The sequence below is a fragment of the Desmodus rotundus genome, chromosome X (assembly GCF_022682495.2).
Source record: "Desmodus rotundus isolate HL8 chromosome X, HLdesRot8A.1, whole genome shotgun sequence".
NCBI classification, from domain to species: Eukaryota; Metazoa; Chordata; class Mammalia; order Chiroptera; family Phyllostomidae; genus Desmodus; species Desmodus rotundus.
The window spans coordinates 77,513,566-77,538,054 of record NC_071400.1 but is presented as its reverse complement, the minus strand read 5'-3'; the positions used below and the strand labels follow the sequence as shown (position 1 = coordinate 77,538,054).

General features: G+C 36.9%; 1 protein-coding gene across 1 annotated transcript in view; it reads left to right on the top strand.

The window, feature by feature from the left end:
- The window catches only part of CFAP47 (cilia and flagella associated protein 47), a 316,288-nt gene extending 293,735 nt beyond the window's left edge, over positions 1 to 22,553 (top strand). Inside the window, exons 61-65 of the mRNA XM_053916952.1 lie at positions 324 to 476; positions 11,806 to 11,977; positions 16,534 to 16,695; positions 20,280 to 20,448; positions 22,341 to 22,553. Of these exons, the coding sequence (XP_053772927.1) occupies positions 324 to 476; positions 11,806 to 11,977; positions 16,534 to 16,695; positions 20,280 to 20,448; positions 22,341 to 22,553 (869 nt within the window). The remainder of the gene's footprint in view (positions 1 to 323; positions 477 to 11,805; positions 11,978 to 16,533; positions 16,696 to 20,279; positions 20,449 to 22,340) is intronic.
- Positions 22,554 to 24,489: the final 1,936 nt, after the last annotated feature.

The following is a 24,489-nucleotide window of genomic DNA, read 5'->3' as shown; positions in this document are numbered from 1 at the left end:
TTGATGTAACTAGGTCAGCTTTCAAATCAGATTTCTACATCCTAGTACAATCTTCTATTATGTAATTTGTATCTTCCACAGTTATGCCTTGTCATGCTAGTTTTGCATATTATTTAATATTTGTATTTTATTACAAAATGTCAGTATATAGAGATACTGCATGAGAATGTGTTTATGTATGAATGCCAGACACAACATCAAGTAAAAATATTCCAAAGAAACTTCTTTTTTCATGACATAATTTAATAATTTGTTTTCTTCTAGCTCAAGGATGATCATATAACCTGATAGTCCAATTAACAGGAATTCTTTCTTTCTTGCAGCTGTCATACAATGTCAGGCCAAGAAACAAGTAAAAGAGAAGGTTCAGGTCTCACTGGAAGGTGATTTTTCAGGAAACAATCCTATCTTACGTAAATCAGATTTTAAAGTGTTTCCAAGAAAACGTTCATATTCATCTTATGAAGATGTCGATGGTAAGAGAACTACAGCCATGTATATAAAGCATGATGATAAATAAAACCTCGATTTCCTTAACTTGCAGGTTGCTGAATACTCGGTTACACGAAAACCTATGCCCATTTATTTTTTCATTTACAATATATCATTAAACTAGTGTTCGAGTGTTCAGTTACATTAGTTTTCTTCAGAGTAATTATTTCCAAAATAATGGTAATTATGGTTATTAATAGCTTTATAAGATTACAGTGTTATTACAGGAGTTATCATGAGTGAACCTATGAAACAGGTAGCATGACTATATTTTTATTTTACAAGTGAGGAAATCTAAGTAATGATTTATACAGGGTCATACCACATAGCGGTAGAAGGCATGGTATATAAATCCAGGCTTTGGTGTTTTGTAAAACATTTTTTAAAATTTGAAATAACTTTAGACTTAAAACCTAGATGTGAAGTAGTAGGTTATACACTGTTCATATTGTAATCAGTCCTAATCTCGTTGCTTTCCCTTTGAAAGCCCTGTAGGCATCAAACAAATTTACAAAGGCAAAGCTTTCTAAGAGGTTTCCTAACATAAAATATAATGACTGGTACAGAATGGCCAATCAATAAGCAAGAGTTGCTTCTACTTTCCCTTTATGACCACACTCTGTTCTATTTTATTGGGTTGGCCAAAAAGTTCATTTGATTTTTTTTCCGTACGATGGCTCTAGTAGCAAGCACTTAGTTGTCTTTTAACTTCATTCGAAACAACTTTGTCATACCAACTTTGTCAACTCTGTCATACCAGCGTACATGTAAAAAAATTGGTGAATTTTTGTGTAGCCATTTTAATATTGTAGATGGAAGAAAATAAGTGACATTTTCAGCACATTATACTTTTGAAGAAAATACGTTTCATATTATTTCGAGAAAGGTAAAAATGCAACTGAAATGCAAAAGAAGATTTGTGCAGTGTATGGAGAAGGTGCTGTGACTGATCAAACATGTCAAAAGTGGTTTGTGAACTTTCTTGCGGGAAATTTCTTGCTGGACAATGCTGGACGATGCTGCACGGTCAAAAAGAGCAGTTGAAGTTGCTAGCAATCAAATTGAGACATTAATTGAGAACAATCAATGTTCTACCACCCAGGAGATAGCCGACATACTCAAAATATCCAAATCCATAAAGTTATTGGTGAAAATGAAAAATATGTCTTTTACTTTATGGAAAAAACAAAACGGACTTTTTGGCCAACTCAATACTTCCTACCCTGTTTGATCCTGTTGCTCTTTCTTTTGAATAGCAGTTGCTTTCTGAATAAGATAACACCTTGAAACATAAAATTACCAATATTCATCCATTTTTGAACCACAGAAATCTCTGTTTTGTGTGAAATCACTGATATTTGATCTTTTTATCTACAAAAATGCCTTTTCATGTGATGCAGTCTATATAAAATAATCCAGAATTAGCCTTCACCGCTAGCCCCTTACTATCTATCACTCCAACTTCTTGTTTTTCTAGGTTGCTAACCTGCTACTTAACCAAGTGGGATCACTTGCTATTTCTGTACAGTTACCACCTACTTTCCCAGCATGGTGAATGTCTGTGAGATAGCCTGCCCTGCCCAGCTTACCAACTTCCGCTCCTTTTTTGTGGAAACTACTTCTACTAGTCATACAATTCTTATGATATTTCAATCAAATAGTCTTCCCCTGCTCACAGTGGGCCTCTAATGGAGGTTGGGCTTGTGCGTTTTCTTCCCCCAAGACTTTTGTAGTCAGATCACAGCAAGTCGGTTTCTCTTCATTTGCTGGAGCCGCAATAAGTAAGGCTGGAGAGTATTCTTTTTTCTCTGCTTTTCTCCGCGTGCCTGTGTTTCTCCTGCCTTTGCAGACCTACTTTCTCGGCCTACTCATCGATTTATACACGTGGCTCAGTCATGATCAATCAGTCCTTCCTTTTATTTTATGACACCCTCGGTGACTTCCAAAAGGTCATTCCAAGTGGGGTTCTGTCATTTGCAAACAAGCCTTCTAAGAGTAAATATAGAAAAGAGTCTGGAAATAATAAATATTCCTTAAATGTATTACAAAAATGTCAGTAATCTCCCATATGCAATCTCACTATAAGATTTGGAAGGCAATATTTTAAAAACTGGAGATAGATTTATGAAATGAGTATTTATATATACCCAGTATATTTCATAATATCTTTGGAATTATTAAAAAAATTTAGTTCACACTAATGTTCTTTTTAGTTTCTGGCTAGTTATTGGTCGATCGTGTGAAGTATGTGAGATAAGGAGATAGTAATCCTATCATTAGGTTGCATCATGAGATTTAATTTTTAATTATGTTAATTATTTCTTTTTTCTCTTTGACTGAATTTTAGTTTTATAATTGCAAAAATGCCAACTTAATCATAGACCACTTAAATTTATTGTAAAAATGAAATAAATTTAAATGAGAAAGGAATTTTCTATTATAAGCCTATTCAATTACTCCTTAAAGAACTGTTTTTTAATAATGAAATTAGACTGATAGAAACAATTTTCATTTATCTCAAAAGCCATCATTATAAGTTGGATACAGATTTTGGCTTTGGTGAACCATGTAGGAGCATTATAGGAATGTGGGGAATATGATCTTTACATAAATGATACCCCGTTGACTTTCTTTTCTTCAACCCATAACCAATACTGAAATAGAATTCTCATTATTTATGCAGATCAGAGATAAAAATATTAATGTAGATTAACTTGAGTTTAAATATGTAACACAACTGCCAATTTTTACTGATAATTTTTTAATTAAAATAGACCATCTGCCCTGACTGGTGCAGCTCAGCGGGTTAGGCGTCATCCTGAGAACTAGAAGGTTGCTGGTTCAATTCTCAGTCAGGGCTCATGCCAGAGTTGCGGGCCAAGTTCCCAATTGGTGGTGTGTGAGAGGCAACCAATCCATGTTTCTCTCCCTCTCTCTCTCCCTCCCTTCCCCTCTCTCTAAAATTAAATAAATAAAATCTTTTTTAAAAATACGCCATCATTTTAAAAAGCAGCCAACTTACAGTAACTATACCCCAGTGAATATCTAGTCCCTTTCTGAAGTGAAATCATTGTTGGTGTGTCAACTGATATGCTTAAGTGAGTATTAATAGTTGAGTGTTCAGAACTTAATTCTGTTTGAAATCTATCTTGTTGAAGACAAAATGTTGATGCTTTATGATAATAAGTATAAAAGAAGGTAAAGAAATCCTTGTATATGTGGGAACCATTTTAATAAGATCTTGCTACTTTAAATTCCTTAAGTTGTACTCTTCTCAGTTTGCAAGCTAAAGAAATTATAATTCTGATAATAGAAACTGATTCAATCTTATTACGTGGAAAAATCTACTTCCTTCAAGATAAGCAAGGTCTATAAGAAAGCTCCCAACATCATTTTGGGAGGTTTGAAAGGCGTATTATATTAGGAAAACAGTCTCTCTCAAACAGTTCTTCAAAATATGCCTTTTGATATGATTTATATTTAACTATTTTAGTACTTTTCATGATAAAAATAACACAACATTGAAAGTATTTGGAAGATTTGCAGGCATCTCTCTTCCTATCATTTCATCTACAATAGCATTTTCTCTGCTCAGTACCAACAAATTCAAGAAGCTCATCTATTTTTTTAGCTAAATTTTAATTTATGAATGTTTCTGTTCTGAAGCTTGTCCTGCTATCCAGATGTAGAGTTCTTTTCAGTCTTCTCTCAACTTTAATGTTTTTCTGTCTTTATAGTTCCTGAATATCTAATAAATCAGCTGACCTCTCCCTTGTCCGGGTTCCTTAAAGAAGGGGTCCCCAAACCCTGGGCCACAGACTGGTTGTGGTCCTTGGCCTGTTACAAACCAAGCTGCAGAGCAGGAGGTGAGCGGCAGACAAGGGAGCAAAGCTTCATCTGTATTTACACCTGCCCCCGTCACTGCATTACCACCTGAGCTCCACCTCCTGTCAGACCAGCAGTGGCACTGGATTCTCAGAGGAGCGTGAACCCAGCTGTGAACTGTGCACGAGAAGGATCTAGGTCGGGCACCCCTTATGAGAATCTAATGCCTGATGATCCGAGCTGGAGCCGAGGTGGTGGTGATATCCGTGGGGAGCGGCTGCAAATACAGATTATCATTAGCAGAGAAGTTTGACTGCACAGAGACCATAATAAATCAATTGCTTGCAGACTCATGTCAAAACCCTATCAGTGAGTGGCAAGTGACAATTAAGCTGCATCTGGTGACAGGCTATAAAGCCATCTCCCTCCCTTCCCCCAGTCCATGGGAAAATTGTTTTCCACAAAACCAGTCCCTGCTGCCAAAAAGGTTAGGGACCGCTGCCTTAAAGGCATGGGTGATAACTTGATTCCTTTCTCCACCCGTATTCCAAAGGTGTAACCAAGTTGCCTGCACTCTATAAATCTTCTACTTGCCTTTCCATTCTTACCTATATTTTTATGAAGGGACAAGCCTGACCACAAAGTCTGAAAAGTCTTTTAGTCTTTAGTATATGCAAAGGCAAACCAACTATTTTCCCCCATGTGTATAACTTAATTATAGTTTATTCAACAAATAGTGGCCAACAGAGCCACGATTGTGTTATTCATGCCATTTTGCACTTCGTAATATCTCTTCAGTCCTTATGTGGAAAATAAAGCACTTCACTCTGTGGCTTGGATTGCAATGGAGTTTTCAGTGTGATCATTGATTATATCCTTATTCCCTCATCTGAGTTTACTGAGAAGTAGATGTTGAAATACAGCAGATGGAGATCGAAAGGTTATCTTTATTCATTATAAAGGTGGACCGGAAAGTGACTTGGTACTATGGAATGATTTGGGCTTATTAATACCTTCTACCAAACTGAGTGCATTCGCCCAAACTACCCAGTGATAGACTCCGCGTAGGAACAAACAACTTACACGATCAGGAGGGGGGGGGGAGTGTATACCCTAGATTCAAGACATTGGGAAAGGAAGAGAAGGGTGTGCTCTGCGCATGTTCCATTCCTTCACCCAAATTCACTCATCAGATGTGCTGCTTTTCCCCTGATGGCAAGTCATGAGGGAGGAAGCAAATTGATGGTGATATTCTTCTTCCTCCTGAATTTTTCCTTCCTGTGGGTGAGTAGGTAGGAGATAAGAATCCCCACCACTCTTCTTTCCATCATTCTCCCTTTATTTTAGTCTTCTTTCCCAGAGAGTCCAATAAAACTATGAAGCTTCATTGAGGCTTTAAAATGCCAGGACTTCTCTCTGTCTTCCCCTGCTCCTCAAACACACCACAGTGTTAACCAGGATTGATCACTTTCATATCTTCTTCATGCAACAACAGCCTAATGAGCATCTTTGCTGCCAGATATTATGCTGAGCCCCAGGGATGCCAAAATGAACAAGACACAGACTTGGAATTCAAAGAACATCTATCTAGCATATTGGATTTATGTACCTGTATTATTGGTATTGCTCTACTGGGATATCATTATACTTGGATATTTAGACTATATTTTGCAATGTCACTTTATAACATTACAGATTATTCTCTGTGGGTAGAATTTCCCCTTTAATTGTATTTCTTTCTAAGTGGCTTTTGGTCCATGCATTCTTTGTGTCTCTCTGAGGAGTAGTTCTGTGACTTTCTCTGTGGGACTTTTTCCGTGAGAGTGGTTTTATCATTTAACGGCACCTCAGATTCATGGCTCTTCCTTTCATTTCCCAGGTGTTCTGCAGCTTGAGACTATTTTTCTTTGCTTAATCTGTGGTCTTTTTTTTGCATCTGATTTGCTGATTTATGTGTTACTGGTCTCTTTTAACCCTAGGCCGGTCTTGCTGTATGTTTTTTGCATGTCATACATAAAATCCCATGGCGGGTTTGGCCTGTAATCACAAACAGGCCCTGACCAATCTGGCGTTGGTCCTCCCTGACCCCGCATTAGCCTCTAGACTTGATCCTTTGCTCTGCTTCTCTTTCTTTTACTTTCCCTTCTCAAGTCACTCCATGAAGGCTTCTGTCTTAACCACTCTAATGAGATGGCCCTTAACAAGACGGTCAGCCTTATCTAGTATGCCTAATCCAATGCTCAGATTAGTGTTTTCAGCTTCCTCAACTTGTAAGCAGCATTTACCAGTTGACTCAGTTGAAGAAGTTTATCTGCAATTAGTGTTCATGACTACCCTTGTTAATTTATTATCTCAGTGGCTGTCCCTCTCTCTGTTGTTCACTCCTCATCCTCTGACCAGAATCTGCATTGAGTGACCCAGATCTCTGCCCTGAGGGCCACCACACTTGACTGTATGGGTTATGCCCCTCACACTTCCAGATGATGATGCTGATGACTGCTTGGCAGGTGTGCCATAGGAAAGGCCTGACATTCTAGGTTGTGGAGTCTAAAGTCAGACAGCTTGAGTTCTTCCATTTAGTCTCAGTAGAGCCTTGAAAAGATTATATTACCTCTTTAGAAACTCAGTTTCTTCAACTATGGAGATAGTAATGATGTCTACTTCATAGGATATTTTTGAAGATTATGGAAATGCATGGAATCCTTCAAAGTGCCTGGTGCTCAGTAAGTGTTTGATAAGTATTGCATAGTAACATTATCGTCATTTAAAGCTCTAGCTAGGTATTCTGCCCTGGCTGGTGTGGCTCAGTGGATTGAGTGCCAGCCTGTGAACCAAAAGGTCACTGGTTTGATTTGTAGTCAGGGCACAGGCCTGGGTTGCAGGCCTGGTTCCCACTTGGGGAGTGCGACAGTCAGCCAACTGATATTTCTCTCTCACATCCATGTTTCTCTCCCTCTCTTTCTACCTCCTTCTCTCCATGAAAATAAATAGAATCTTTAAAAAATAAATAAAGCTCTAGCTAGGTATTCTGTGATTGTGATGTACTACCAGGCCTCTCCTTATTAGTGGCACATGGTATTTTGAGATGGAAACATGGTTCTCTCAATGTCATTCAGTGGGTTTTATTAATACACAAAAGAGTATGTTATCGAAAAAAAGTACAAAAGCATGGCACCTAAATCTTGCACAGAGTCTGAAATTAGATGCAAATTGCTAAAAGCTCAGAAAAAATATTTATGTTAAAATTAGTCCCTTTATCTTTGATTTCCCATATCTTGTTTAAAATAAGACATGTAAGAAAAGCATCCGCCACGTGGCCACTTTCTTCCTTACACTTCATTTTGTAGAATGGTGTGCTTGCAGTCATATCAGAGGAACGTAGTTATTTTAAGTTAATCAACATGTCTGATCTCTTAAATTACCTTATTAAAGTGAATGAAGCATGTAAATGACATACCTCTTAAAATACACAATTTTACAAAAATAAGTGTGCAGATGGCATATTCTTCTTTATTTGTTCAAAGAAAATAGCTCTAAGTAGTTTATCCAGCATCCTCTATCTGCTTTGAATACCTCATTGTCTTCATTTTATTTCATATTTGTCTATAATACACACTTCATTCCTTATATTATTATTACGTTCTGTCAAACAAATATATGTGCCCATTATTAATAAAAAGCATCACAGAAATTTAGGGGAATGACAATGTTTATTATCTTTGATACTAATTTCTCCATAATGGAGACACTTTTGTTAGGTTTGCTGTGAAATATACTTCTTATAGATTAAAATGTGTGTGGATTATGTATTGTTATGTATACGTAACATAATTTCAAAGACTATTTTCCAAAAAAGTTTGTAATAATTCAATACTTTTTTATTATTTAGCACATTCAGTCAAGTGTTCTTTTTTTTAAATTACTGATATTCTTCCACATTGAATAAAATTCAGTCATTGTCCTGAGGAAATTCACTCAAGTAACAGAAACCCTTGGCCAACATAGCTCCCACTGCCTGATATGCTGGCACTATGATACGGGCATTCTGCTGAATGGTAATTATGCAAGGACAATATTTGGGTGGGACACATATGTCTTTTGTTCAGTATAATGACTTTGCTGCCATACCCAAATGATTATTACCATTATTATTTTATGACATGATAAATAGGTAGCTAGATATAGACATATTATACCCTGAAATTCTCTGAAACCTGTTTGATTAAATATTCTGTGTATATGTTAAGGGTATGAATACAGTACTCATGTGATAAACTCAGTGATTCTAGTTACTAGTTATGACCCCTCACATAGTTCCCACTCTATGCATAGCTGGGCATTTCTTTTCTTTTCTTTTTTAAGATTTTACTTATTCATTTTTTAGAGATAGGGGAAGGGAGGGAGAAAGAGAGGGAGAGAAACATCAGTCAGTTACCTCTCTCATGTACCCAGACCTGGGACCGAACCTGCAACCAAGGCATGTGCTCCAGGAATGGAACTGGCCACCTTTTGCTTTGCAGAACGACGCCCAACCAACTGAGCCTCGCCAGTCAGGGCACACTTCTTGATCTTAATCTACCACTTCCTCTCACTCTTGTCCAGTCACAATCCAGACTGAACTACTGTGGAATCTTCAGTAACTTATCTCCTAATTTCCTTTTGCTCAGTGTACATTAAATGAGCACATCACTTCCATACTTAAAACATTCGGCAGCATCCCATTATTCTTAGAAGTCCCAAATCCTGACTACCTGGCATTATCTTGCCAACTTTGCCTGCTTTACCTCTTGACAAGTTCTTTCCATTCACAGCTCTACCCATGGAAGTTCTTCCTCAAATGGGCTGAGTTGGTTTCCGCCATGGAAAATCCCTCCATGCTTCTCTGATGCCTAGGAGGCATTTCGTTTCTCTCTACATCCAGGTAGCTCCTATTGCCTTTCAGTTTGGTGTATTGGTCTCCTCCTCAGAACCTCTGCTCGGACAGCCTCCTTTACTTCTCCAGAGGAGCAGTTATCACAGTAATATTTTGTAAAACTAATGGTATCACTGCTAGTTTATTGGCAGTTCTTTCCTCTCACTCATAAGTTCCATGAGGACAAGAACCATCATTTCAAGGAAAGTGTTCAATTATTATTCACTGAATGAATAAAGAAGAAAAATGTTGTGTTTTTAAGGTATGTTTAGATGTTGCATGTGAGAAAAAAATTATCTGCCTTGTGTTTGTTAATTTAGCCAAAGCTGGAAAGTTTAATTGGGGCAAAACCTACAGCTCTTAGTGTTCATGCAAATCTTCAGAGAATAGGACACAATTGAAAATGGGAGGTGCTTTTAAAACAAGCATAGGATAACCGTTATATGTTGTAAGATAGAAAAAACAGAGGTTAGTAAATATTTACATAAATGTTAAAACACAATTGAAGTTAAATATGTATTTATCCTGACTACTAATCTCATGAGTTCAAGTGTCTTTTGAAGGTTTGCTATAAAAGGACAGAATTTTCCTCCAATATTGAAAAAAATTGTAAAGTAGTCCAAAGGACTGTTGTCTTGTAACTTTGAAATTGTGATGTGTATTGTAGAGAACTACATTCATTAAAACACATTTGCTTTAGAATTGTGTAGTTATTCCCTTAAAGTTATGAGCTGTGCGTGTGATGAGAGAATAATTTCATGTAACAATCAGATGATAATTAATTTACATTGGCCTAAGTGACTTAGCTCTTATCAACCCAGTCCACATGAAAGTATTGTATAGATTCTCTCCAACTTAGGAACATAGCAAAAGGCATGTTTCTTACTGGGTAACATGACATTTCCAATAAAATGCAGAGAATCAACAGAGCAGCTTTAAGATGCGACACAGAATGTCAGTTTATCAGGATTTTGTCTAACCTGATTCTGTTCCTCACCCTTAGATACTCATGTCAATCTATTCAAGTTACAGACAAGGGGGACATATGTAGTTTGGAAAATATACTCGTGTGGTTTCTACTTGCCTCACCTCTACATCCCATTCCCTAGCTGATAAGCATTGCTGTGTTTTATACCAATGGATCTTCTTAGGATTGGAATTACTGCATCCATAGTGACAGATTCCCCAGAGGGCGTTCAGTGGTTCTGAAACTAAATTTAACTCCTCCTTTCCTATCATCATTCTGACACAGCCATTCCCATGAAGACTTCAGTAATTAAGCAGAAACAGATGCAAATCTCAACTATATACAGTATTTGCTTCTTGAAATGGGAATTTTACCTCCCATTAAACACTCTTCAGTTCTTAAAGTCTGTTCCTCTGTATGGAGTATGGCTTCCTATAGAACATTTCCACACCCAATCTCCAAAACAGAGACACAATATATGTAGACATATTGATTTAGCTACAGCAAAGAACAGTTATTGATAGGAACCATTGCCGATTTCTCAACAGGGTGAAAACCAGCAGTTCAGAAGGTCAGAGATTTAGTTTTACATGTGGAAAAAGAAAAAAAGAGATCTTGTGAGGGCGTGGGTCAGTCAGTTATTTTACATGAATAAGGTTTGCTGACTAATCATTCCATGCGACTTGGGCTTGTTATACCCAAAGTATTTTTCAGAGTTCTATTGCAGAAGTTATAATCAACTATACCTGAAAGGTGGTCTATTTTCTGTTAGGATTCCTTAGAGCCAGGTGGCTATCACTTTTGTGAACCCAAAGATCACTTTTACCTTATACAATAGAGAAAGATTTTAGAAATTAGCTCATCTGTGGACCAAGTCCTGATTCTCTGACCTCTCTTCCATGACTCACATGCAACAAAGTCCTCGACTTTGGATCTGGGCTCCTTACATGTATGTGGAGGGTAAATATAGATGTTTGTGCTTCTCTTCTATGTAGTCCTGACTTTTTTAATATATTTTTCGGATGGACCTGACAACACCCTGCTCTAACTTTCCTCTGGTAACTGACTGGTTGAGAAACTATGGTTAACCATATTATCCGTAATACACCAAGACTAAAACATGAAGAACTTTCTCTTTTAGTAAAATAAACCAGGAACTTGAAACTCCTGCCCTATTAGATTGGGATGCTGTTTTAATGTTGATTAACCTGAATTCACATCCTTCTTTATAAATTATGTCTATAGGTTTTTAATGCATTTATTACATAGAACATGTCATGTTATTTATATTTTATAGTAAATATTGACTATTCATTTCCATTTGGCTACTTCGCATTTTATGATTCTGAATTTTAAAGATTTAAAGATGGTGGGAATTATCTTTGGTGATTTTTTTATATTCATTCATTTATTTGTTTACCTTTTAACAAAAGCATACTGAGTACTATTATGCACCTGGTAATATACTAGGTATTATGATCACATCAAATAACATCGACCCTCTCCCTCCCTCTAAATACCTGTGTATGATTAGTGTTGACATGTAACGGATGTCCATTCTATACATATTTAATTAAACTTAAACGTATTTTAATCTTGATTTTCCTAGTTCTACCTCTAAAGCGTGAATTTGAATATGAACTTATATTTAAATCTGAAAAAGTGAAGTTTCAGTTAAAGCCCTGTGTGACTATATCTATGACAAAGAAATCTTATGATAACAAGACTCAGATGATAATATTGGAGTTTGATCTGCAGTTTTCACCAAAGAGACCATTGAGGTATACCTACTTTTATCTTTTTTTTCTTTAAACAATGTTATTACTCTTTCAAACTAAGTAATGTTTATTTTTCTTTCCATTTTTTAATATTTGGATTGTATTACTTCTGTAATGCTGTTGCGGTAAATATTTTGAGCTAGATTATTTTTCTAGCTATAAAGCTGTGAAAGGTGTCTGACTAGAAAAAAAGTCCAAATAATTAGAAATCTAAGATACCCTTCCCGAATCGTGACCTCCCAATAGTCATTAGGGTATAATATTAACAAAAGAGAACAGTCTGCCTTGTAAAAATAAAAAGGTGAAAGGGCATATCATTGTGATAGTTTTGCGTGGTGACACATAGTTGCTAGACTTAGTGTGGTGATCACATGTAAATGTCTAATCATTTACAACAACATTTACAACATTTCAGGCATATGACAATCACATGTAAATGTCGTATGCTTGAAACTGATCAAACGGTGTATGCCAGCTATACTTTAATAAATTACTTTTTAAATGAAAAAAGATCACTGTCCAGTATGACTCCTTGGCCTGCCTGTGATCCAAAAGGTTACTGGTTTGATTCCCAGTCTAGGGCACATGCCTGGGTTGCAGGCCAGGTCCCCAGTAGGGGGTGTGAGAGAGCCAACCACACATTGATGTTTCTCTCCCTTTTTCTCTCTCCCTTCCCCCTCTCTAAAAATAAATAAAACCTTTTTTTAAAAAGGAAAAACAAATACTGACTTTGCATTATACATTGCCAACATGATGTTTCTTGATACTTCTTAAAACCAGTTCAAATGATAAAAATCCTAAACTATGTTCTTTCTACTTTGCAATTTCTGTCATTACACTTTTACTACCTAAAGCCGTAATGTTGCACATAGTTTAGTAATGTTTAAGAGGGTTACATTATAACCTGTTAGAATAGCGAACTTTAAATGTCCACTGGGAAGCCTCATCCAGGGTCTTTATATTCACTTTGTAGGTAACTGATAGTTAGACCTGCAAACACTATGGGATAGGTCACATCTGAAATAGGGTTTTATTTATATCTTAATGCAGCGATACTGATCAGAACCACAATATGCACAAGGTACAAAATACAGCCTGGCAGTGAAAAAACTATTAAAAGTATTACTTGTGTTTTTAATCATTTCTGTAGTTCACTTATGTATCTGATGTAGCCAGGCATATATTTAAATTGGTTGTGAATATGTAGTCCAATAACTAAAAGATACCAGGGTCATCTTCACGAAGCAGTAATAAAATCAAGCTGCAGGAAGAAAGTACACTATAAACACTGACATAACCCTGTTTTATCTTCTCTTTCATTTTCCTAGTTTTCTAGGCTTGTCAGCATTTTTACACATTTAGATTTGTATTGTGTTAATTTAGTGATATGCAAATTACCAGCAACAACCAAAGGAGGAAAATGTTATTAGTGAATATGAGCAGAACCAATGTGAATTTATACTCATTTAACATTTTGTGGATTTAGAACTTCTTCGTGAATGTTTGAGAAACTTATTTAAGGACAACTTCTATGCATGATTCATAAGTTTTTGTGAGTGTTGTGTGATGTTCTGATGCAGTTTAAGAATTCTATTTTGCGCATACATTTATAAATATTTTTGTCATTCCTTCTTCTATAAAAAATTTATTTTTGTCATTCCTTCTTCTATATATAGTTAGGATGGTTCACTGCAAGACACACAGTTAAATGACAAAAACTAAAATAGAACCAATTGCTCTAAACTGTGAAAAAAAGAACAAAATATGATTATACCCAAACTATGCTTTACTGAGATAATTAAAATACGTATTAAATTCAATTCTTTCTTCCTGGTTGGAAAGGTAAAAAGGAAAAAAGAAAGTATCATGTTTTGGTAAAAGGAAAATATAACATGTTTTACAATGATAAGTACAAAGTAATTTTTAGCATCCATCCTTTCACAGAATAGTGTTGTACATGATAAAAATAATGGTCAGGGCCCTAAATGGTTTTACAAAGGAAATAAAATAGGAATATTATTCCTAAAGTTCTTGACCTTTTCTTTCAATAAAAATCAAGGATTTAATGCAAGTACTTAAGAGAGCAACAGTTAATATTGTCATGAATCTGTCTGATGATTCTAATTTAACATAGATATGAACTTCTTTTTTTAAAAAAAACAGAAATGATAGATATCATTTGTCTTAGGGCATCTTTAGAAAGAATAATTACCTTAGCTCAACTTTTTCCTGGAAATTTTCACCTGCTCAAGAGAAGAACAGAATGAGAAACCAAAGTTCAATTTTACAGACTTTGGGGGGACAACTTAGAATAAGAAATATCATATATGTACATTGTTAGAAATCCACTGTATTGGCCATAAAATAGTTCATAAGATCATCCCTAAAACTGAGTGCTATTCCTTGCTATGGGCCAAAAACTCTGTCTCAGTGGCTTCCACTAACTCAAGGAATTGGCTTGCTGAATGAAATTAGTCAACATTGTTCATTTGAACGTGTTGATTCATTTATTCAAAAATCATTTAGTGTCTACAAAAAGGACAAAAAATGCTGCATTTTTAGATCATATGGCCTAGTGAGTACAATAGATGAGAGAATTTAATGTATAAGGAACCAAAACATTTCAGATTGACCTAAAATGGAAATAAATAAGGAGGAATAGAGAGCTATGAAGGGTGTATATCAAGGAAGTGGACAGTTAAGATTCCTTCAAAGGATAATGTCTGAACAAAGGCATAGATAAGATGTTGGAATAAATGCAGGAGAACATTTGACACGAACACTACAGTTAGGAGGCCAGTGTTTCTCTAACGTAGTGTGCAGAGGAGAAAGTCAGTTCGGAGAGTTTGGCGGGGATCTGATCACATAGTGTCTTGAGGCTATGAATTTGTCTTTTACGGTAGAAACAACTGGAAATGACTGAAGGATAAATTGGGGAAACTCATTTAGGACAATTTGTGCACCATTCATAAAATTCTGTGAGTGCTGGGTGATGATCTATTGTCGTTTAACAATTCTACTTTGTGCATAGGTGTGCATATTCCTTTATTTCTCCCATTCCTTGCTCCCTATGAATTTGGGATGGTTCAAAGGTAGATATGGAGTTAAATAAGAAAAAACAAAATAAAACAATAGCTCGAAATTATGGAAGTCCTTTGCTCCTTGGTAGATGGCAAGAATAGAAGCAGGAAGACCAGTTACAGAAATAGTGCTGAGAGGGATACAGTTTCATTTACTATCACAGGAGACTGAGAGAAGTGCAGGTGTGAGGTTTACATTTTGCACATGTGTTCAACAAGCTGTATCGGTCATTACGGGCTAAATCTGCTGTTTCAGTGCAAAACACTATTGTTATCAGCACTCTGCTGAAGGACTATTTTTAAATTTTGACACCCGTTTTTTCATAGTATTAATAATGCAGGAATGAACATCTTCATACATGTCACTTCTTGAAATTTTTGACGCATATCTCTGGGGGAAATTACTAAGAGTGAAATTGCTGGCTTAGTCTGTGCAGCTTCAAAATTTGATAAGATATTGTCCAATTAGTCCCTAAATGGTTGGGTATCTATTTAAAGGGGATAAGAGTCCCCAGAACTGTTCTTCCTGACAGTTTTCTATAAGAGGATTGTGATTTCTTTGTCCGATGTGACATGTGATATTGCCACATCATGCTTGCATCATTTCCACAGTAAGCAAGCAAAGAGGTATCCATTCCTCAGCTTCGGTTACTACTCTGCCCGCACTCAAAGGCTTAGAAAGGCTATTTCTACTGTCTTCATTAACTCAACTGCCACCAAATTTTATGTTATTGTGTAAGATGTGTGTGGTCTTTATCAATTACATTATAATTTTTAAAAGCTTTTGCCCTGGCTGGTGTGGCTCAGTGGTTGAGTGCCGACCTGTGAATCAAAGAGTCACTGGTTCAATTCCCAGTCTAGGGCACATGCCTGGGTTGCAGGCCAGGTCCCCAGTAGGGGGCATGCGAAAGGCAACCATACATTGATGTTTCTCTCCCTCTCTCTCCCTGCCCCTCTCTAAAAAATAAAATAAATAAAATCTCTTTAAAAAAAGTTTTAATTTAAGTCAGTGTTATGGGGCTTTGTTAAGTATTCCCAGAAAATATGATTTTTCTAGGTGAAGCAAGGGTTGAAAAAAATTTTTACAGTATTTTATTTTGAACAGAAAATTTCCATTTGGAACATCTATTAGCATAACATTTGGGACCATTTGCCAACCTCTCTTCTGCCGGTTACAGAAAATTTTCAGAGTCAGATCTACATATGGTCCTGACTTTTAGTAAATAACTAGAGAGTAAATAACATATGCTACAAAATAATTACCTCAAAAGGAGGATGGTAATATAACTTGTGACCTAAAATTATTTCGACAGTATAATTCAGAGTCATCTACATTTTTTAAGAATTAAAACTCCCAGTGTTTTTAGAGAAACCACAAAGTTTGCTCACATTTTTCACCTTAGATTTTGGTCTGCTGTATTGTATTCTCTTTGCTTGTTATCCTGTAGTATCCATTACAATCTTTTTTTTCTATTCAAGGTCTCAAGTTATACTGAGAATAGAGTGCAAAACAGATGGGGTCTGGAACTTCCCTATAACGTTGATTGGTACTGAGCCCGACGTGGACGGTGTCATTAATGTTGCAGGGACTCGTTTGTTGAAGGAGGCTGTTACTAAACTCTGGCTGTCAAGTGGAAAAAGGTAATATATATCAAATAAGAGTATGTAGCTGCTTTTGTGAATGTAACATATGCTGAACTGAAAAACAAAACTTAAAATGAAAACTTCTCTTGTGTCATCTTTTGCTGATGAAGCCAGAACAGTATTGCTTCTATGAATCAAAGCTTTATATATTTCCTAATTTGTATCTAAAAAAGTTGAAAATCGGGCCTACAAGGTGAAGACCAAAAAACAAGAAGCAAAATTAAATAATTAGATGTGGAAATTTAGGGTAACGTTTCTATTTATTTTTCAAATAATGTTTTAATATACTTGTCCAAGGTGAATGGAATGTTCTTCAGTAAATATTAATGGCTTGGGATTATGAAGTAGTTTAAGTAGAGATGATTGGGTAACTTATTGATTCAGTTTTCTGCATTGTCACTCTGTTCAGCCGTAGCTATCTTTATTATACTTGTGACAACATGGGCAGTATGACCACAAGGTTTTCCCTATCTCTCATGGGAAATATGTTTTTATAGCTTTTTTGAGGTATACTATACCTACCATAAGCTCATCCATTGTAAGTGTACCTGTCAGTAATTTTTTGGAAAATTGATAGAATTTTCTATCATAACAACATTGCAGGTCTATTACTCTCCAATCTCCTTCCCAAAGTTCCCTCAAGCCCCTTTGCAATCAGTGATCTGCTCTCTGTCTCTATAACATGACCTTCTTCAGATAGTTCATAGAAATAAAATCGCCCACTATGTCTTTCTATAAACTTCTTAAAAAGCAATTTTAGGCTTACATCGAAATTGACAGGAAGGTACAGAGATTTTTTTCTTATACCCCCTGGTCTACATATGCATGGATAGCCCCCTCCGTTGTCAGCATCACTCAGCAGAATGGCACATTTTTAAACAAGGACGAACCTACATTGACACATCATGATCACCCACAGTCCATAGTTTACCTTGGGGTTCACTGTTGGTGTTGAACATTCCAAGGGTTTGCACAAAAGCATAGTGACATAGCCATGATTATATCATACTGAGTATTCTTATCCTAAAAATCCCCTGTGTTCTCTCTATTCATCTCTCTTTCCCACCCCTAGAAACCACTATCTGTCCATTTTCCCTATGATTTGCCCTATATTTTCCCTAGAGTTTGCTTGGCTAGAGGCTTATCAATTTTACTGATGTTTTCAAAGAACCAGCATATAAATGCTTCCCAAAATTCTATATGCAAAGTACTGACTGGGATCTGATGATAATTACTCTAATTTTCTTTGCTACAGGGCCTATGTAGGTCAGATCTCTTCTGAATGCAAGATTGTCTACTGATCACAGAAAGGCAACCTTTGATAAGTGGAAAGTGAAGGGTTTCATGTTACTGAGTCATAGTGAACACATTCCCCGCTTACGTTATACAAGATCTTAGACGTGGAATAGGGGAAGGCAGCGCTCGACTTACTCGTTTTCTTCATTTCTAAAATGAAGGACTTGCCTGCCTGTGTTTCATGATGGCTCATGCTGGTCCTTGTATGCACCATAGAAATTAAGTTTACAAAGGAACTGGGCATGCCTGGAGGCATCGTATATACTTAGTTCAAAATGAATGGTGGACAGTTAACTGTATAATCACCTGTTATATTTGGATCTCTTGCATTGGATAAGACTGAGTTTCACTTAGCCATTTTGAATCCGTTGTAGTCTTATTTACAACTTCCAAAGATATTTCAAGTTATTAGGTATTTTGGATTACATGTAAATTGTTTCAATGCATTCAAAAAGTTTTTTAGGGCTAGTGAAATAGCTTCAACTGATTTCCTCATAACCAATAATTTCCTCAAATGCAATATTAGAAAAAACAGTTGGAATAAGACTCCCAAATTATATTTTTCAATTATACGCAATGTTGTTACCATTTGCTGCTCCTAATTCTATATATATTTTATTTCACTAATAGTATCTGTAGTTCCTTGCATTCCAGTCCATTTTGTACATTGTAATAAAACCAATCTCCTTAGAACGATGTTTTAAGATGGAACTTCCCTTGTCAAAAGCATCTGATAGTTCCCTGTTTCTTACCCAAGGTGGCATCTAAATTATATATGCATTTCATGGTCCTGGCCCGCTCAGACCTTCCAGATTTCCTCTCTTTGCTAAGACAGATCCTCTGTTCCTGTCTTATGGTAAAAGTCACTATTATGAGAGCCTGTCTTTCCCATTGCTCTTTAGCATTTGTCTTCATTTTCTTTCTGCTTCTACATGCCCTTCTTAACGCCTCTTCAACTTTCTGAATTCTACTCATTGTTCTTCTCTTCACAATAAAATCTTACTTGACCAGTGAGACCTTAAACTCCCATAGCATCGTGTAAACCATTCATTGCTTCTCTTTTAATGCATGTGCCTTATCTTTCCAGCCAGGTTTCATTTATATATATTCATTCCATAGGCCATGCATTGGTTTTATTTCTTTCTAATGTTTCCTCTGTCTTTGGTATTTCCAGTAGTGAACTTCGTTCATAATTGGATCATGCATCAATGCCTAGCACTGGTAATAAAACGTTTCAAAACAACAATCATAACGATGGCTATGTTAATATTGATTAATCCCCATAGAGCCATTTCCACATGTCAGGCACTGATTTAATGGCTTTATAGAAATTAACTTCATTTAACAGATATGAAAACTGAGGTACAAAAAGGCTAGTAAATTACCTGAAGTCATGCATGTAGATAGAGCTAGCATTCCAATGCAGGCCACCCATATCTGTAGTCCACCTTTCACACCCTCCGCCACAGTGCTCAATACACATTTGCTCATTGCATGAGGAAATCCCAACCTGAACCCCCCATATCTTCTATGTTTCACTGCTGGGTCTGTTCTAGGAACCAGTTCTTTACCTTCTCCCTGCCTCTCCCTGTCAGTTTGGATTTTTAATTTCTCACTTACAACCTCTCACGCGCTGTGCCGCTGTCCTGCTTCATTCTCCCAAGAAGTTCCTCAACGTCTTCCACAGTCTTCATTTCAAATGTAATCATCCTTGACAGGAAGATGGTCACTTGAATCTTACATGTCACTCAGTTCACTTCAGATCATAGCAACTCATCTTCAGGCCCAAGGATCTTTAATGAACCAGTAAACTACCTTCCTCTCTCTTCACAATGTGAAAACGAAAGGAGAGTGAGCAAAATATCACATTGGAATCGTAGTAAAAACAAAGGCTTTATAACAGCTATTGAGGTCAGGCACTTAAGGTAAGAATTTATTTTCCAATGAATGATTTTTCAATTAAGACATTGAGTTATTCCAAACTTTAGTATGGAAAGCATTTTATTCTTTGTACACTGTAAATATAAGATGTGATGAAAAAAATCTTTAAGACTCCATTTTGCCACACTGGAAAGAATGACACTCTTCAGTAATTTTTAAGATGCGTCCTCACTGTTATTCTGTAAGCATCCCATAAAGTGACAAGTATCAGACTCACAGCTGTACGACAGCACTAGTGTTTAACGGTAGCCGATGCACCAGGGTATAAATTCTGTTCATCAAGTTCTCACAAAGAGACTACGGTAGTGATAAAATTTAAAGTGATATTTATATTTTTGTTTCAGATATGCGGATCCATTCACTGCATACTTCCTACCTGGCAGTGATCCTGAGTTTTTCGTAAAACCTCGGTCTGGAGAAATTCCTCCTAGTGACACTGATGGAATTGCCCTCACTGTGGGTTATATACCCAAAACATATGGTAGGAACTACAGAGCGAAATTAGTAATACAGGTGAGTTCTATAAAGGCAATAGTCCAGGATACGTGCTGTCACTAAATGCATTAAATCATCTAGGGCACAGGTGGCAAACACAAGGCCCAAATCCGGCCCTCTACCTGTTTTATCCAGCCTGGCACCTCATTTCTATCTGGTGGCAGCACCGAGATCTTGCTTAACTGTTCAGGAGTAGTTACATTTATACAGCCCTAAAATGACATTCGGCCCTTTGAAAGCAACTGTGAGGTTGATGTGGCCCCCGGTGAAAATGAGTTTGACACCCCTGATCTAGGGAGAAAGGGTTTCACCCAATGATCACAGATAAAAAATAGCAACATTATCATGCAAAAGTGACATATTTCAACTGCTCTGCCTTATTTGAATTTTCTTATGTCCAGTAAAGAACTTTTAATTACGGACTACAACAAAAATGTTGTCATCAGCAATGTGAAGTAAGAAATGACTTTCCTTCCATATTAAGGAAACGGGGAAGAGACAAATAATGACTGCAAAGTGATTTTATAGTAACATAATGCTTTTTATAATAACCTATTCAAGGACTTTAGGTGATTTGAGATAGGGATTTTTGAAACCTTTAATTAAGGCATAAGATAGTATCAAAATGTTAAAGACTAAAATAGAGAAGATTAAGTAGAAGATAAAATTTATTTTGAATAGAAAAAAACGCAATGTAAAATGGGCTGGGCCATTACTATGAAAGTCTGTTAAAGTGATCGTTTTATTAAGAGTTAACATATACAATTTTGAAAATGTACCCAGTAAGCCAAATTTCTCCATAAAATTTTTACACATATATTTTACTAAAAACATTGAGGCTGAAGACAACTTTCCAATTATGTATGAAAAAAATGTTACTGTCACCCTGACTGGTGTGGCTCAGTGCATTGGGCATACATAAGCACAATCACCAAAATGTAGCTTTGTTTTTCAAATTGAACATTTTTGTATGAAGTAAGAACTGAAATGAGTTAAATAACACTTGGTGTGTTCTGCTTTTGACTCATTGATTCTGAATGCATGATGACTGAGAACACTAGATAGAAGGGCCAGTTATGATTAAAATAAGGCCATTCCAGATGCACACGCAATGCCTGCACTTAACATTCTTTGATGGATATTAAACCCTGATGTTACTACAGTATTCATTTGGCCTGGGCTTACCCTGAATGAGTTTTCTGAGCATATATGATACAAATCTTACTGCGAGGAAGAAGTCCTAGATGAACACAAGCAGCATCAGGAAATTCTGCAAGAGCAATGGGATTTAAGTATGAACAAAACCATGCAGAAAACGCTGCACTGCCTAATGTAATATTGCCATCTTGTGCACTGTGCAGAAGACATGAAGGATTTTTAAATAAATCCCTGTGTAAGTTGTACTGACTTGGATTTAGATTATGATCCTCATTAATAATGTTACACCATTCTCAGAAATTTTAAATGGTTATATTAGTCGTGTACTTTCATAATCAAAAACAGAAGCAGCTGCACATATTTTAGCAGTCTGTTCTGTAGCCACACTTAAATTGCCATGTAGAGGTTCACCTTGCAGTGGATTGTTTCCGTTAGTTATAGTTCCTGCTGGGTAACAGTGTCACGCACACCAATAGATCGCTTCCATTTACATCAGATGGATGCTTAGTTCATTCACAGGGCAGACCTCTCATTGTGAAAAACTACTTAGTGAATGCTTCTTAATACATAAAAACCAAATGCTTTTCCGGATTGATTGTCCATATTATTTGCTTTTATCTGTGCTCTCTCAGTTTTCTATGTTTTCTAGACCTTACATGGAGAAGAGGGGTGTTAATTTGCTCAACGTTTTCCTATAGTTTTCTCAGTCCTTGCATATTTTGTACAAAATTTCTTCCTCTGCTTGTTTCCAGACCGAGGATATGTACTATCTGTACAGTGTCAATGGATTTCCTGAAGTCATTGGGCCACCAATGAATGTAAAAGCCAAAATTGACGCAACTAACAAGAAGTTTGACCAAAGGCCAACTCATCGAATTGATTTTATCACTGAAAATGCTAAGCTCCTAAGTACAGGGGTGTCGTCTACCATCAAGGGTGTTCCTTTGATGTTGAAGAAAAAATAAATGTTTTTTCCAAAATATTTCTTGTCCTTAAGTAAAATTGAACATATTTTCGTGACTGTTATTTCATGTTTGTACTATTTCTGAGGAATAATATTTCAATTATAACAGGCCTTATATATACTATGTTTAATGGTAAATCTCTTCTATGAATATGTTATACCTAATTTCTGAGTTAATTGATTGGATGCGAATATTGAAATTGGTTCACTTTTAAACTACAGGAGTACATTTATAGTAAAACTGAAAACTGTGATTTTGATGACAATACTATTTCTATTACTGGTGCTATTCACTTTCTCATGTTGACATGGCTTATGAGCCTTTAAAACACTAATGGTAAAAGTAGCATATAAGATGGTGTTAGAAATGCGAGAGAAATAGAGGTGGGAAGAACCGGATGATCTGATTCAAATGCCTTTATTTGATGCTGTACTCACAGGTGGGCTGAGTGGGCATCAACTGCAATCCCAGGGGGTGGGGCAAGAATAGGGTCTTTAAAAGAAAAAGGGCAGGGTTTGTGAGGGGTTATGGGAGAGGTTAGTCTCTTGTTCTTCCAGACAGGTGCCTCGGAGTTCCGGGATGTGAGCCAGGATGGTGGATTAGGTAAAGCGCTGGGCCATTCCCAAGTACAGGAGGGTCAGTCTGACCACAGGCCATTGTGGCTGGTGTCAGATGTCTATTGTTCAAGGTGAGAGAGAGTTACGATTAAGCTGTTGGCTATCAATTGAGTTGGGACAACTGAGTCATAGGCAGTCCAGCAGGTTGGAAAACTGGCCTGACTGGGTCATGAGCAGTCTGGCAGGCTGGGAAACTGGCCTGACCCTTTTAGATGGAAGGATTCACCATTTCTGATATCTATTATTTGGAGTATTATGTGCTATCCAATGAGTTTTTTTAATTTCAGTTATTGTGTTTTTCAGTTCTAAAATTTCTACTTGGGTCTTCCTTATATCATCCATTTCTCTGCTATCGTTCTGTTTCTTTGTTGATACTCGCTATCATTTCAGACATGTTCACAATTGCTTCCTGAAGCTTTTATTTTATTGCTTGTTGGAGATGATTGCTTTAAAATCTTTGTCAGATCATGCTAACATCTCCGCCACCTTGGTGTTGGCACTTACTGTCTTTTTTTTCGTTCAAATTAATATCTTTCTGGTCCTTCATATGAAGAAGGGTTTTTTATTTGAAACTTCTACATTTTGGTATTATGAAATCCTGAATCTCATTTAAACCTTTCGTTTTAGTTGGTTTCATATGCTCGCACACCAGGAGGAGAAGATGGGACATCAAATTGTTGCTGCCAAGTGAAGGTACAAGTCCAGGTTTCCCTCTCGGCCTCCATTGACACTCAAGGGGTGAGAGACTGCTCAAAACTCCTCAGTCTGCTGGGAGTTCCTGCTCCCCACTGGGCTTCCAGTGACAGTTCTGTGGCCGCGCCTGGTTCTTGTTCTTCACATGGACCCCAGTGTCAGCACAAGGAGGGTATCCTCATCATGAGTGACAGGTGGTGAAAGTCCTCTCTCCCCACCACCCCAGGTGGGAGGGGCAGGAACCACCTTGTTACCACCTTTGTAGTTCAGGCCTTTGATGCAGTCTCCCTGGCAGTGGGATGAGCAGAGCCTTCTTACTACCTAGCAGGGATGAGTATGGAAGCCTTGCCTTCTACTCAACCATCCCTGACACCCCTCCGGAGGGGGTTGTGGCACTTCATTACAGCCTGGCAAGTGTGAGTGTAAGCGTGGAGGCCGCCATTTGGCCATCACTTGTTAGTGTGAGACCACACTTTTTTCTATGGGATCTTGCTGGAGTAGAGAAGTTATTGTCTTAGTTTTCTGTCCGCTAGACTACCCTTTCCTGTCCCTTTCTTGAGTTCCAAGGTTGTCTTTAATTGGTCTGCCTTCTCTTCTTCATGTTTCAGAGTTATATCCATCCACCT